This window comes from Lineus longissimus, chromosome 9, assembly GCF_910592395.1.
Source record: "Lineus longissimus chromosome 9, tnLinLong1.2, whole genome shotgun sequence".
In the NCBI taxonomy this organism is placed as follows: Eukaryota; Metazoa; Nemertea; class Pilidiophora; order Heteronemertea; family Lineidae; genus Lineus; species Lineus longissimus.
Genome location: NC_088316.1, coordinates 1,028,861 through 1,042,941, shown reverse-complemented (window position 1 = coordinate 1,042,941; position 14,081 = coordinate 1,028,861). Strand labels below are relative to the sequence as shown.

The window sequence follows — 14,081 nt, the reverse complement described above, 5'->3', positions numbered from 1 at the left end:
CATCTTTAATAACAGGTTGTCGTGGTGAATTTTTGGACGTCACTTTATTGTCTTTCTCCGTTCTTTACTTTAGCCAGAGTCGGGGACGTAGTCTTGGCAGCAGTCTATTCATTCTGCGTGGAGCATTCTTTGACAATGCAATAGTGTTGTCCTGGTTGTTTTCATCGCAATTCCTGGAGGCAAAACCAATGTTGGAGAAATGTCTAAATCAGCCTTTGTGCCATCGTTGGCGAAGCGTATATTAGTACTTTATCTAGCCGCCGTGTACAATTTGAAAAGCGATGTTAGTACAAAACCAAAATCACTGTTCCTGCCAATGCCAGGGGAAGATACGAGAAAAGATAAGTTGTTTGTCCGATAAAAAGAGTGTTGAGATGGCGGAAACATCTGGTGGTATGCAGCCAATATTTACCACATTGTCGCTGAGCCTACTCATAGTGAAAGTTTGGGAAGTACTAGCGATCAATTTATCGTTATTTGGTTACAAAAGAAGTTGTAGACCATGTGAGATCACTACTGTTTGTGCCCTTGAGCAAGGTGCCAAACATCTCAGGCGTTTGCGTTGGTGTCAAAGCTGCTTTATTATTGCAATTCACTAAAAATTTCAAAATCTTTAAAATTTCATGATTTTCATTTTTGATGGATATTCCAAAGAAAAATCGGTTTTCCATTCAAAAAGTTTTTCAAAATTTTATTTTCCCGAAACTAGGTTATTAGCGAAAATCACAGAAAAGAAAACTCGAACAAAAACTTTGCAGTTTGCAGTATCAGTTTTCAAAGATGTGAGTTTTTAGCATAGATCTCGTCTAGCTTCAGCGCATTCGTCGAAATTTTTCATACCTCATTACCTCGAGGAAACTTCAAAGATTCCGTCCAGACTTAAAACATCTCATCGGAGAAAATCTTGTCCTACATGTACTTTGTATTTGTTTGAAACAATTCAGGAAGTTTAAAAAATGCGCTGCTTGTTTTGAATTGCTGGAATCTTTGGAGTGTTTGACCAGAAACCTCCTGCAAACTTAATAACCAGGGCTATTTTATACTATTTTACCTTTGAGACTTCCATGCTCATAAAAAACAACTGACCTTGCAAAAATCTATCCATTTGTAATATCATTCCTACGTACTTAAAAGATCATCCTTCTGAGTCAAGCCTTTGTTGTTATGCCACGTAAGTGCCTTGTTTGACGATTTGATATAGAATATGAGTTGGTAAGTGGCTTCTGCATGACGCTCACCTGACACCAGTCCCGTCAGCCTCCATCGCAGTAAACATAAGTTGGTCAAGTAGATTCTTCAAATGTCACATTACTAACTTTTAACGGGAAGCTGTTTTTTGTGAATATATGCTGTTGTATGATATGGGGCACTTTGAAACCAAGAGAACCCTTTGCGCAATCCAAAGATAAAAATATCATCTCCGCAATGATCATCTTCAGTGCATTCTGCTCAGGCTTTTTATTTGTTATCGAAAAATCGTCACAACATTTTTGCATGCACACGCTTATAATGCAGTTATGACCCCAGTGATAAAGTTCTTGACAGCGCCATCTACACCTGTCCGTACTACCTCAGCCATGTCCGATTTACTGGACGTCCGTAATAAGAATCCTAATACCATTGTAGCAAGCAATTTCCAACTCTGGCATAAAGCACCTGGTCCCCACACCCAAAAGGCTTGTTTGCTAAAAAGGTGATTCAGAACATGGACGGTACCAATCAGGAAAAAGTGATTTAATCTTGCACATGCACCTGTCTCGGTGGTGGTGTAATGATCTGGTTGATAGCATCTGGTCATGATTGTTGGTTAAGGAATTGCTACCAATGGAGGAATTTGTTGTTTCAGCAAAGACTGGGAGGGTGGAGCTAAGATTTCAGTCAAAATCACTGATTGCAAGAATGTGTGTTACTCTGATCGATCGCTTTAGTTTGACAACCTAGCTAAATGAAATGTGAATTCTGCAAAAAGCACCCAAAATTTACAATGCAAGGATGCATGTGTATAAGTGAGCAGAGGCACTGGCCTTATATATTTTTATATGAGGTACTTTCAGTTAAGTAAAACAGCTCAATTTCTCCACCAGTGCCACATCTCATCACACCAGAGAAAACTCTTCACCCTTCTATAGAATGTTTGAAAAACAACTGCAACGATTCCTCTACCAGATCAATAACAAATCATCCCAGTATAGCGTGACAGAATCGCTGAAGCTGTGATTTAAAAATTGTCCGTTCTGGTCATGCTGTCTGATCCAGATGCATCATGGGATGCTGATTGATTGATTGAACTGCCCTCGGCACTTTTAGTAGAATCTTTCGAATTGAAAGTTACTAGTGTGTCGAGTTTAATTTTCAACCTTGAGCTGTTTATAACATGTATGTTGTTGAACCAACCAATATCGGTATCAATATCCAAAGTGATTCAATCTAATAATTGAAAATCCTATCGATTAAGTCAGTTTAATTTCATATGATGCCCGTGACGATTTAGAAAAGTATTGGACCCCGGCTATTTGCTGATCTAGATTCATTTCAGCGATTCATCGTGATTGATGACGGTGGTCATGCTCTTCCACTGAGGTTTGAAAGATTAATGGTTCTTAGTTGAAAGTTTCCTTAGAGTTCCAAATCTTGCTTTTACCATTTTAGAGTTCCAACATTTACTTTTACTTCTTTAGAGTTCCAACATTGCTCTTACTACTTTAAGAGTTCCAGCATTTACTTTTACTTCTTTAGAGTTCCAACATTTACTTTTACTTCTTTAGAGTTCGAACATTGCTCTTACTACTTTAAGAGTTCCAGCAATTACTTTTACCAGTCAAATCCATCGACTATTGGTTTGCTTTAAACGACACTGGAATATCAATCATTCTTGATAGGGCGTTCCTTGGTGTTTTTTGGTGGCTAAGTTTAATTTTCATGATTATTAGTTTTCTTTCGGTTTTCCAAACAATTTTGTTTTCAAATGAAAGTTTGCGGTCTACAGTGTGAGTGTGTCTCAACGGATCAATACCAAGATGCTCGTCAAATTTTTAAAAGTAAGATTTTATAGTCTTCATCAGTGTCTCTATTCTGCTCAACTGATCAAAGCCATTCTGCTAGTCAATAAAAGTACTCCTGATATCCACGACTGTATTAGCCCTTCTGACCTGTATTGGCAACCAATCAAATACTGTCTGGAAAACTGACAGCTATGGCTGATCTTTAACCTTCATTCCATTTGACCTTGAGACGATGGTGCAAGTTGAATAGGCGCAGCGAGAGATTAAGCTCTCTGAACCGTGTTTCTTCAACTGCCCCAAAATATTTGGTCAAGTCGTGCAGACGACACTGCCTGAGGTCTGGAATTGTGAGACTGGGGTTGAATTGGTCTTGATTTGAGGCTCCCTGCCTGCCTGCCTGCCTATGGATCGGATGGGTGAGGGGGTATAGTCTCGGTCTAGAAATTCGTTTTCACGCTGGCAAATGTGGGAAACTGTGTTGTTTCTATAAGCATTGGATTGAGGAAGTTTCCTTGCTTCATTTTTGTTTGCTGCGTCCTTTGAATGAGAGGTGAAGCTAAGTTACCTTGTTGTTGGTATCTATGCTAAGACAGGCAAAACAAAAGACCCCATTGAAGTCGAGATTAGCTTGCTACAGAATCTGATTCTGTTCTCTGGCCCAAATGGGAGTCAGTTGACCTATAACTACAATTGGAGTGCAAATGCAGTGGCACGCAAAAACGCTCATCCTGCCTTGGGTAAAGTACTGCGTGAAGAATAACTCCTCCAAGTCAAGAGGGATCGCTAAAGAAGGAGAACTTTCCTTTCCATTTTCTACAGCCTCTTTTTACCGTTGCTTGCCAGGCTCATCCAAGACACCATGCAAAAAAACACCTAAGGGACAACCTAACGCATTACACCATCTTCCAAACACCAATGTTTTCATGCCAGCTTCCTTGGCGAAATGCAATGTTTTTCACCACTTTTTCATCATTAATGCAATACGCCTGATCAAACTTAACACGATATCGAACATAAAGATACACATTGTCTCAGTTTTTATCGGCGCTATGAGACTGTCATGCATATCTAAGTTTTAGCTTGGCAAATCTGTCACTATTTCTGTTGGCAAAAAGAGATGTGCTGTAATCATTTGGGAGATGTTATTGTTTGAGAAAGGTATCATTGGACACTGAGCCCCGAAGCAGGGTCCCAAATGATAAGGGGATGTTTTATGGAGTATGTGGCAAACTGCCTACGAAGAGGAACCTTCTTGCCTGCTCTCTCTTGTTTAATGGTCCCAAAGGACACCATCCCTGACCACAAAGCTCTGGGGCTCTCCAGGACAGCTGACTTTGTTACTGAAAACAGACAGACGGTCTAGCCTTCATCTCAAAGACTTCAAACGCAGAAGAAGAAGAAGTTTGATGGTCACTTTAAGATTTTCTTTTGCAATATCTAGTACCTGGAGGAGATTATTGCTGAGGTTGGTTAGACTGCACTATTTGCCTAACAACTCCTGTACACTTGCGCATACTGTTGAGCCTGATCACAATGGCGTAGTGATGCAACAAATAGATCCTCCAGTTTTTTCGAATGAAATTAGAGATAAGAGAACTGTGTAGGCCTTTAAGCCTAGAACTGCTTCTTACGTCTTGAAAGTTATGACCAGCGATGGTATGTTGTCAACCTGCAGAGGAGTACCTTCACCCCTGACATCGATTGCGAAGGGAATTGGCACACGGCAGGAACTGACACAGATTTACGTCGCAACAGCTCTCGGCAATGACTCAGTACCGTTGGCAATCACTGCAATAATTGGCCGGCCGTCTAGTTGATAACCGAATGAAAACATGCAATAATACGCTAGGGGAGCTGCGATAAAGGAGGCCGGAAACCCAAGAGGGATGCGATAACACTGAATCAGGGAGGAAGATGAAATTGTCATGTCAAAGAGTTAATTGGATAACTGACTTGATAGTAGATAACGGGCGGCCGCCAATCATCTGTGCTGGTCAGTAAAAGAAACATGGCGATAAATGCCACTTGGGTTTTATGTGCTGTAACAGGCGTGAAGGCATTATGTTGTTATGTGTGCTGGTCAAGGGAACTTGGAGATGATGTAGGCCCTGTGGAGCAACTTGGGAAAAACCAAGGTTGGCTAGCACGCGGTGACGCAGTTACGTCACAAACCTCAGCTGCATTTCCGTCCCCAGGTATGCTACCAGAGAGCTACAGCGTTCATATGTACGCAATGTATTACAGAACAACTTATTTGAGAAGACAAGAGGACATTCATGTTGTGTGGTAGTCAGAAGTGTTAACTACTAGGCTATGAGGCCCCTCAAGGAAACATATTGATATTAAGGAAATACAGAATGCTTGGACAATGTTGGAGAAATGACATGATATATCTACCAACTCTGCTACCTAATCAGTACAACTTGTAACAAAGTCAGTCACAATTGCACATTCTGATCACAAAATTCATCACAAAATTGATGATTAACTGAAACAACAGCTCATGTCGACCATTCGCCAGATTCTTATTTTCATCTCGCCATGAAATTGAGCTATTAATCCGTGAATTATCTGCGTCATCTATCTCAATTTTGCCGTATCGTGATCATTATGTCCGGACTTGTGTAATTATTGCCAAATGTCCGTCTGTTTGATGGAGATCACGTCCGCTCGTAAATCTCTACGGGAAGTCCGAATGACTCACTTTGGGCATGTCTGCTTTCTTAACCCTTCGGACTACGCCACAGCTGAAGACAAGGCCACTTGACCTACATGTATCTCCCCTTGGAACACAAATGCTCGGCAAGTTTCATAAAGTGAATTCCATTTACTTTACGAAATCTGTTAAGAAATCTGTTTGACTGGAGTCTTTGAAAATTGTGTCTGGTATAGCTAAACAGTTATCGATGTTTTAACCCAAAAGAGCCTGACAACACGGACAATAGAAAGTAGGGTTGGATGATGAAATCATTCTTCTATGAGTGATGACCATAGATACCAATATTTAGCCAGCTTTTGCGGAGTTTCTTGAGGAGTACCGGAAAAATATGACACTGAACTAGAATTCTATGAGGTCATTTTTGTCTCTGATGAAGCTACTGAATATGCTATCACTGGCTGACATCTGTCAGTTGAGTTCATTGTCATCATTCTTCTTAAGTGATGATGAGCTATATGATACGTATGAATTAATGTGTGAGTTGCTTCTTATGGAGAGATTGATATTGTTGCAGCTTGATTGATTGGGGTGATGGTTCGGTAGACGTGTGTCAAAATTAAGATTCTGAGACCGCTAAATTTAAGCCAGCGTAAGATTTTCATGAATTTCCCTGATAGTATAGATTGGAAAATATTTTTGGCTCAGAAAAACTGATAGAAATTCCATAATTTGTCAAAATAAATAAGAAAGGAAAAGGAACCAGGTGAATCTCAATCTTTCTGTTATGGGCCTATCTGAAAGTATGAAGGTTAAAACAGCGTCCCTGTCAAAATATTCTGAAATGTTGCACCTTTGTGAAAAAAAACTAAATTATAAATTCTTAATTTCCTATCAGACATGATAGAAAATGCTTCGTAAAAAATCTTCAATATCTATTTTTTGCATGAAAATCTTTGATGCAAATGAAAATCTATGTCGCTATTCTAATCCTTTGGAAAAAAACTATAATGTTCATTCATTGAAATTGTTAGGTACATACGCCCACTGCCAGGTTTTCAAAATGTGAGCACAAAAAGGACCCCCTCCCCGTGACAATTGCATCCCTTAGGGTTTGATGACTTTTATATGGAACATCAAACACAGACAAACAAAGACATTATCGAGAAAAAATCTCTCTGTAATTTTCTTAAGCCTTGTATGACAAAGTTTGCTTTGCCTCCAAAGTCGTACAGCGTTGATACTGGGTTCTGTTTGAATGATCAGGAGGCTACAGAGTTTCTGTTTTCCTGTTCTTTTGTGAGTAAAAGATATGATAATGTCCCTTGTTAGTTTCTACTGGCTGTGTCGGCCGGCAAAAAAGCCTTTTCTATTATAAGATCTTACTTTATGGTCTCGGAAGTGAAGGATTTAGAAACCAAACCCACTTATACCGCTCCCTCTCTTGACTCAACGGTTACCACACATTTTGTGTCAAGTGCCAAGCCAATTTTTTGTCCCTGTCAAATTTCTGTCAATTAGAAAATTAAAATATTGTCAAATGCGCTTGTCGACATTTTCAACTTCTAATAAAAAGTAAATAATCCAATGTTTCATACTAGAATATCTTCATCAAAGAAGCAGGACGAGAACCTTATACTTCTGCCTTAACAATGCCAATTTGGTTAACAGAACCACGACAAAAGGCCCTGTCTAGTCTCATTTTATCACCAAGCACCTCAAAACCAACCAGGCTTTGTGTTCTGCACAATTCAATCATGTTATCGGTTGTAAAGTGGATATTGTGCTTTGAGATGTCGTTCTTTAAGGTAATAGGAAGTTCATCAAAGACAGATCTGACAATAGGCTATAGATACATTTTCAAATAATTGTCATGATTGTAGGAGATATTTACTTTAACGCTGTTATTTCGCAGTTCGTGATTAAACATCATTTTCAGAATTTTGGACCAAAACCAGTATCCGTATTAGAGGGTGTCCTTATTGGAGAGGTGTCTGCTAAGACAGGTTCTACTGTATACAGAGTACAAGATACAGAAATACTCCCGACCCCTGCACAGCCCCATATCTACTTCGTTCCATGACTGCCAACTCAGGCCGCCATGTTTTTCCACCTTCTCCAGGAGTAGATCACAGGTGCTTGAAAATACTAGAATCACCGGATTCTCAAATCCCTGTTGTTTTCAGTTCAGTTTTGGCCATGTGGTGTGGTGTGCATAATGTTTCATACAACACATTCAAACGACCACATGCAACTTTGTCACAAGATCCTAGCTGCTTTGATATTGTCAAAACACTATCCCCTTTCCACTGTTACAGTGTGTCAGTTATATGATATTAGTCAAACTCGTGACATTCATAAGATAAATAGCCATTTTACGCTAATCGACACAGCACGCTACCTCTACTAACATATAAACAAATATCGACAATTGTCAGAATGCAAACATCGGGGGTTTCCGCTGAAATAGCCAGATCCTTTTGACGGACACGCTAGGAGTGGTAAGGTTACCTACCAAGTCGCCACGTTACTGAAAGATTGGTAACTCAAGAGATAGCATGACAATAATAGTATTGTCAAGTATCGTGGAGAGTGCACAGTGTTGTGGGTTTGAACTTTTCAACGTCCAAACGCAACCCCTCACTCTTTAAATTCTTGGGGGAAAAACACTGCCAGGTGTAATTTGTCTCGGAAATTCTGGAAGATCACCACCAAATGAAATATTTCTCAGTGGGAGACTGAAATTTCTCAAAGAGGTGTTGAGGTGAAACATTGCAGATTTTTTATTTGACTTTTTTTTCTCTGTCTTTTTTTTCGTGTGGCGCTAATCACTAATGGAATGGACAATAGCCTATTGTTATTCAAACACTTCGCGAACAAACTTTTGATCAACAAGTTATAATTCCAGCTTCCGGTAACTCAGTTTCCCGACAATTTTCGCCTGGCCCCTCGTTGACCACTATGTTATCTTAGCCGCACTGAAATAATAATCATTGATTGGCGATCAATCTTATCTTGATGACAGCGTCTTTGTCATATTATCCGCGAGATGAATCGATCACATGATCACGTTGCCAGATAATGACGGCCGTGATTACAATAAAGGATAGTGTTCCTTTTGTCGGTGAGGAGGGTGACACGCAATTTCTGGGCCCTGAATTCACCCCCTGGAATCAGTATCTACCTTCCTAAGAATCTGCTCCCTCTTTGAGTCAGGGCCAACCACATCGCCAAGTAAATCAAGAATACCCTAACAGAATGTTGATTGGAGAGATCAGAATGACTCAATAAAGCTGTTTTTGTCAATTTATATAAACCTCCCCTCACTATCACAGAGAGATCGAATGACGTCTCAAAATTACAGAGAGAATTCATCGTCATGCGATGCACAAAAACCATCGCGAAAACAACGCGGCATGAATTTATCAAATCACGGAGCGAGAAATGAGAAAATAACGAGAGTGTATCACCGGCCGGGTCGGCAGGTGATAGCAACTTGGCGATCGGCCATGTTTCATTTCCCACGAATATGAAAACAAATCGTAGTTGGCTTTGTGCCATCACGTTCAGTTGGTTACGAGTCGGTCTCAGATACATGGTGACACGAAAAACATTTTCTGTGCCTTTCAGAGAAATTGCTTTCACTGCCGATGCTCGGCAATGTGGGGAATTGATTCTCCAGGTTGGGTATTGCATGAAGCTTCTAAAGCTGAAAGTATCGTGATGAAATTTCTTAAAAGGCGAACATCACAGTCCCAATGTTAAAAAAACTCAATACTTGATGTGCAAAGTTCATTATAATTAAAAACATTTACTGTGCATTTACGAAGTGCACCGTTGAAAATTTCCTGATTCAATTCACAAATAGAACGTCTAAAGTGCTAATGCAAGAAAATAATAAACTGGCTTTCTTTGCAATCTGCAGTCAATAAAGTGAAAGTCACACCCGACAAAGGCGAATAAAATTCAATTTAGTTTGATAAATTGACTCCAATAAGAGGTGTCATTGATTTTAATGCGCTCATTCTCTTGGATGGGAGAGGGGAAATACTGGCTGGGCGACATAAAAGGATGGGATCACAGCAGCAGAAAGCTTGCCGTGATTTATTTCCTCGTTGCGTCGCAATGAGAAAACTCAATCTCCGGTTTATTTTCTCCGGCAGCCGTATAGTTTCTGCCGTTAAATTGTCATCGTTTGAACTTGATAAGAATGATTCACCACCTCAGTTCATCTTGAACCCCATGGTGACAGTTTTGGAGAGCTACGAAGGTACTGGGTGCAGGGAGTGGATCTAGGAGATGGTCCAGAGGGGTAGCTTTTGCTGTGTTCTGGAACCCCACCACAAGGAAATCTTTGAAGACTAGGTTCTCAGAGATGTGATTTAGGCCATTTTTAACATAAGATGTGTCAGAAGACATCAGAAAGCCGACTTGGCCTATTTTTGTAGAATTACCGAAAAACATGTTAAGATAAAACTATGGTGACTCCATTTTGCCAATCTTTGGAACTCAGAACAGTATCAAACACAAAACATGGGATAAGATATTGTTAGTAGGCCATGCAGACTAGAGGAGACAATGTCCTCCAGGTAATACTTTACCATTTTGTGGGTTTTGGATGAGTTCCGGTGTTTCTTAGACTAGCAAAATAGAGTCACTTTCGTTTCACCTTAACCGTGCCGATTAAGGGGTGTGTGGGATGGACACAAAACGCCTCCTCACAATCACCCTGGGTGATACACGGGGGTTAAGACAGCCTCAGTCATGTCAGTTCAGACACAAAAGTCATCAAACAAAACTTGTGACGATCGTGAAGTTGCATGGACATGAACATCTCGAATGGAAAAGATCATTAGAGAATAATCTGCTGGAAAACACGCTGAGATGAACTTTTTACCAAGAGAAATGACTATTCGTAGCATGCATGCGTTTTTCCATTCAAGACAGATTTTTAATTGCTCAACTTCAAAAACGCATCATCGGAGAAATGAATGAATTTTCCTGACAGATAAAAATAGTAAATGACAAAAACTCAGAATTTTGTAATTACATTTGTGCATGGAAGCTATCAAAATATCAAAAATATGAACATGATGAAAGTTTTATGAGAAAAAATGATTTTAGGTGTCAAATGCTATCATTCTCAAAAAGTTTCACAAAAATGTTTGCTACTTTGAGAGATTGGACGTGTAAAAACTAATCAAAAATATATAAAAAGTTTTTTTAGGGACAACCTGGTAGCAGGTAATTTTGATCAACATGTTATTTCATCAAAAATTACACTAAAATCTAACAGTCATGTCTAATAGGGTTGTATATTAAAAGTTGAAAGTTTGATTCCCATGAGCACCTGCCTCAAGGACTATGAAATATATGAATATTGCTATGAATAGATGCATTCCTTTCTATTTTCAGACCCTTGCTGACACCCTTAAAGAACCCATCGCAGCTTAGAACAAAACAGTTTTTGCCGGACCACATATCATCTAAAGTACCCAACGTTAATTGTTCACCTCTGTTTATATTTCTCTACTTGCAGACCCTAGCGGTGTTGAACCCCCTCAAAGAGCCTGACACCAGCATCCTCAATGATACTGATCTTGCCGGACCCCTCGTGTTCTGCCTCGCATTTGGTGGCACTCTTCTCCTCGTAAGTAAAGGGTTTCTCATGCTCGAGAGGTGGAGAACAGCGACTTATCACAGATCCTTACGTATATGGATAAAACTCTGTAGAAAGAGGGCGAATATCCGTATGCCTACAAGTATCCGTGATAAGCCACTGATCTCAACATCCCTCTCATTCTGGCAAAGGGTACTGAACTGAACTCAGAAAGGTAACCAGATCACATTTGCCAAAATATCATGGTGTTGCCTGACACAAGATTATCCTCAGTGTAGGCCTAACCAATGCTAAAGAAACAGAACACTGGCATCGTGAACTGGCCTTGTTGGAACCAACCCAAAGTAGGGATAGGCTAGCACCAAAAAACACGCACCGCACTGTAACATAGCCATGTATTAATGATTTGAATGTTTATTTTCAGTCCGGGAAGGTGCAGTTTGGCTACATCTATGGCCTGGGTTTGGTCGGCTGCCTGGCTATGTACTGCCTCCTCAACATGATGAGCCTGACGGGGGTCAACGCGAGCGGTGTGGTGAGCGTGCTGGGTTACTGCCTTCTCCCGATGGTCATGCTCTCGGTCGTGGCCATCTTGCTATCTTTAAAGTAAGTATAAAATAACTCTTTGCTGGAACTTGCTTGTCTATCAGTAAACAAACCTGTTTGTATGAAATTTAATTTAGGTAATAATGATGATCAAACTGCACAGACTCCATCTCTCATCAGTTCTCAAAACTGCTGACCTTTACATTTTCTGTGGACGAAATTCGTCAGTCATTCTGCAAAGTGTAGTTTCTGAAATATTGGGTAACCACCTGCCCCCTCAGATCCTCTTGCTGAAAGGGGGCCATGCCAAATGTTTTTAAAGAGATCAAGACTATTAGATCCCCCTTAAAAGTTAACCATTGTGCACACATAGTGATGGCCTTAGCTCATAGTGGACTCCTGTCGGCCACTTTGTACAACTCTGACACACTTGGCCCCTGCTTACAGTCTGCCTTTAACATGTTTAAGATTTAAAGAGTGTTATTTCCTTTCCAGGGGCATGATAGGGATAGTGTTGACAGCTCTGACAGTCGGATGGTGCAGTCTCTCGGCGTCCAAACTCTTCGTGACATCACTCGCCATGGATCACCAGCAGCCACTGGTCGCTTACCCATGTGCCCTAGTTTACGGTGTATTTGCACTTCTGACAGTCTTCTAAGAAGAATCAATCGCAAAATGGACTTGGACTTCTGATGACATTCCCTATATGAAAGGATAGATTTTGTGAGCTCAGAAACAACTTGTATGTTCTTTCGGTAGTTGCAAGTAAAAAGATTTAGAAAATTCAAGACCCCAATGACATTGCAGTTATTTTCAAAAGTGTTCATATATGCCATAATAAAGTTCACAAACTCTGTTATTAGCTTAAGGATTTGTTTATATGACAAGTAACAAGTTTGAGTGCAGATTCAGACCGAATTCCTAACTGTGAATTTATGTCATGGAGAGCTTATAAAAAGCACACTGGAAACAGTCAAAAGCACATTGATACCTCATTGTCAGTATTGGCTGTCTTACTTAGAACACTGCTTGGGTGGAACTGTGATTTTGACAGAAACGTTGTCAAGGTGCCTCATTTTTTGGTCCCATTTCAACTCCACCCTGGCAATGTTTGACAAGGCAACTATTACCTACAGTTCGGTATCAATTCAGATGGGATTTTAGCCCTTGCATGATAACAACAGTCATCAAGACCGAGTTGTTATAAACTCTGACCGCTCCTGCCATCGTACGTCTCCAGGCGATACCTGGGGATCCCAACATTGCCCCAGGAGACAGTTGTCTTCAGACCTCAGGGATCGCCCGAGGTCAAACGAGGGGATGAGCTCAGATATGCAAACAGGGGCAAGTTTGTTTCTTGCTTTGTAGATGTGTATAGTATTGTTTTGAACAATACGTTCATATATATGTTATTCTCAACCATCAAATCAAGGTGTTGAAAGCATTGTGCCTCTCGGTAACGTTCCTGTCATGCATGACATGTGTTGTTAGGTCCGCTTGGAAGCTGTTGTAGTTCAGAGCAAAGAATATGTACAGTCGATGCCCGATAATGAACGAGGAACCACAATGTGGCTGCTTGCTTTGTAGTGTGGGCAGACTGACTCAGACAGTAAAAAGGTGAAAGCTGTAACTCCTGTCAGGCAGTCAAGACTAAAATGGACTGGATGGGGTATCTAGGACCTGGGTGTTCTCTGGAGAGAGGGGTGGGGTGCCCTTTGCACCTGCAGCATGAACATCTGGAGGTGACCAACCGGCATTTCCTCGCAGCAAAGAACACCCTGTAGAAAGTTTAGAAATGTCATAACACATCCCATATGGTTGATTTGTGTTTGGTAATTGTATTTTGTATGCTATGTTCAATTAAATCCCACTGAAATAAACAAGTTTTCTTATTAGATTTCTTTTGGAGTCAGGAGGACCAACCTGATCAGTTAACCAGCTGGCAGAGGCTGGTTGTTCCAATGTCTCTCCTCTAGTCACCAATGGTTATCTGATAATGTTTGTTGTCTGAAGCTCTACCTTAAAATAGCAACATTCTCTTCATGGTAAGTTACCATAAGGCAGTCGAGACGACCAGAAAGGCGATGGAACAACCACCCTCCACCAGCTGGTTATCTAAACACGTTGGGTCTGAGGCACAACCTAAAACCATCAAGGGCCTTGATGTAACAAGTTACCATTGGACACTGGAGACTAGAACCAGGACATTGAATATGGAACAAAGTACAATTGATAGGCAACGATTCCACTCGGAGGG

At 40.5% G+C, this 14,081-nt stretch overlaps 1 protein-coding gene across 1 annotated transcript in view; it reads left to right on the top strand.

Annotated features, from left to right (window-relative positions):
* LOC135493918 (protein YIPF5-like) overlaps nt 1-13,701 on the top strand; it is a 145,184-nt gene extending 131,483 nt beyond the window's left edge. The window contains exons 5-7 of the mRNA XM_064781581.1: nt 11,198-11,308; nt 11,703-11,884; nt 12,320-13,701. Of these exons, the coding sequence (XP_064637651.1) occupies nt 11,198-11,308; nt 11,703-11,884; nt 12,320-12,482 (456 nt within the window). The 3' untranslated portion in view covers nt 12,483-13,701. The remainder of the gene's footprint in view (nt 1-11,197; nt 11,309-11,702; nt 11,885-12,319) is intronic.
* Nucleotides 13,702-14,081: the final 380 nt, after the last annotated feature.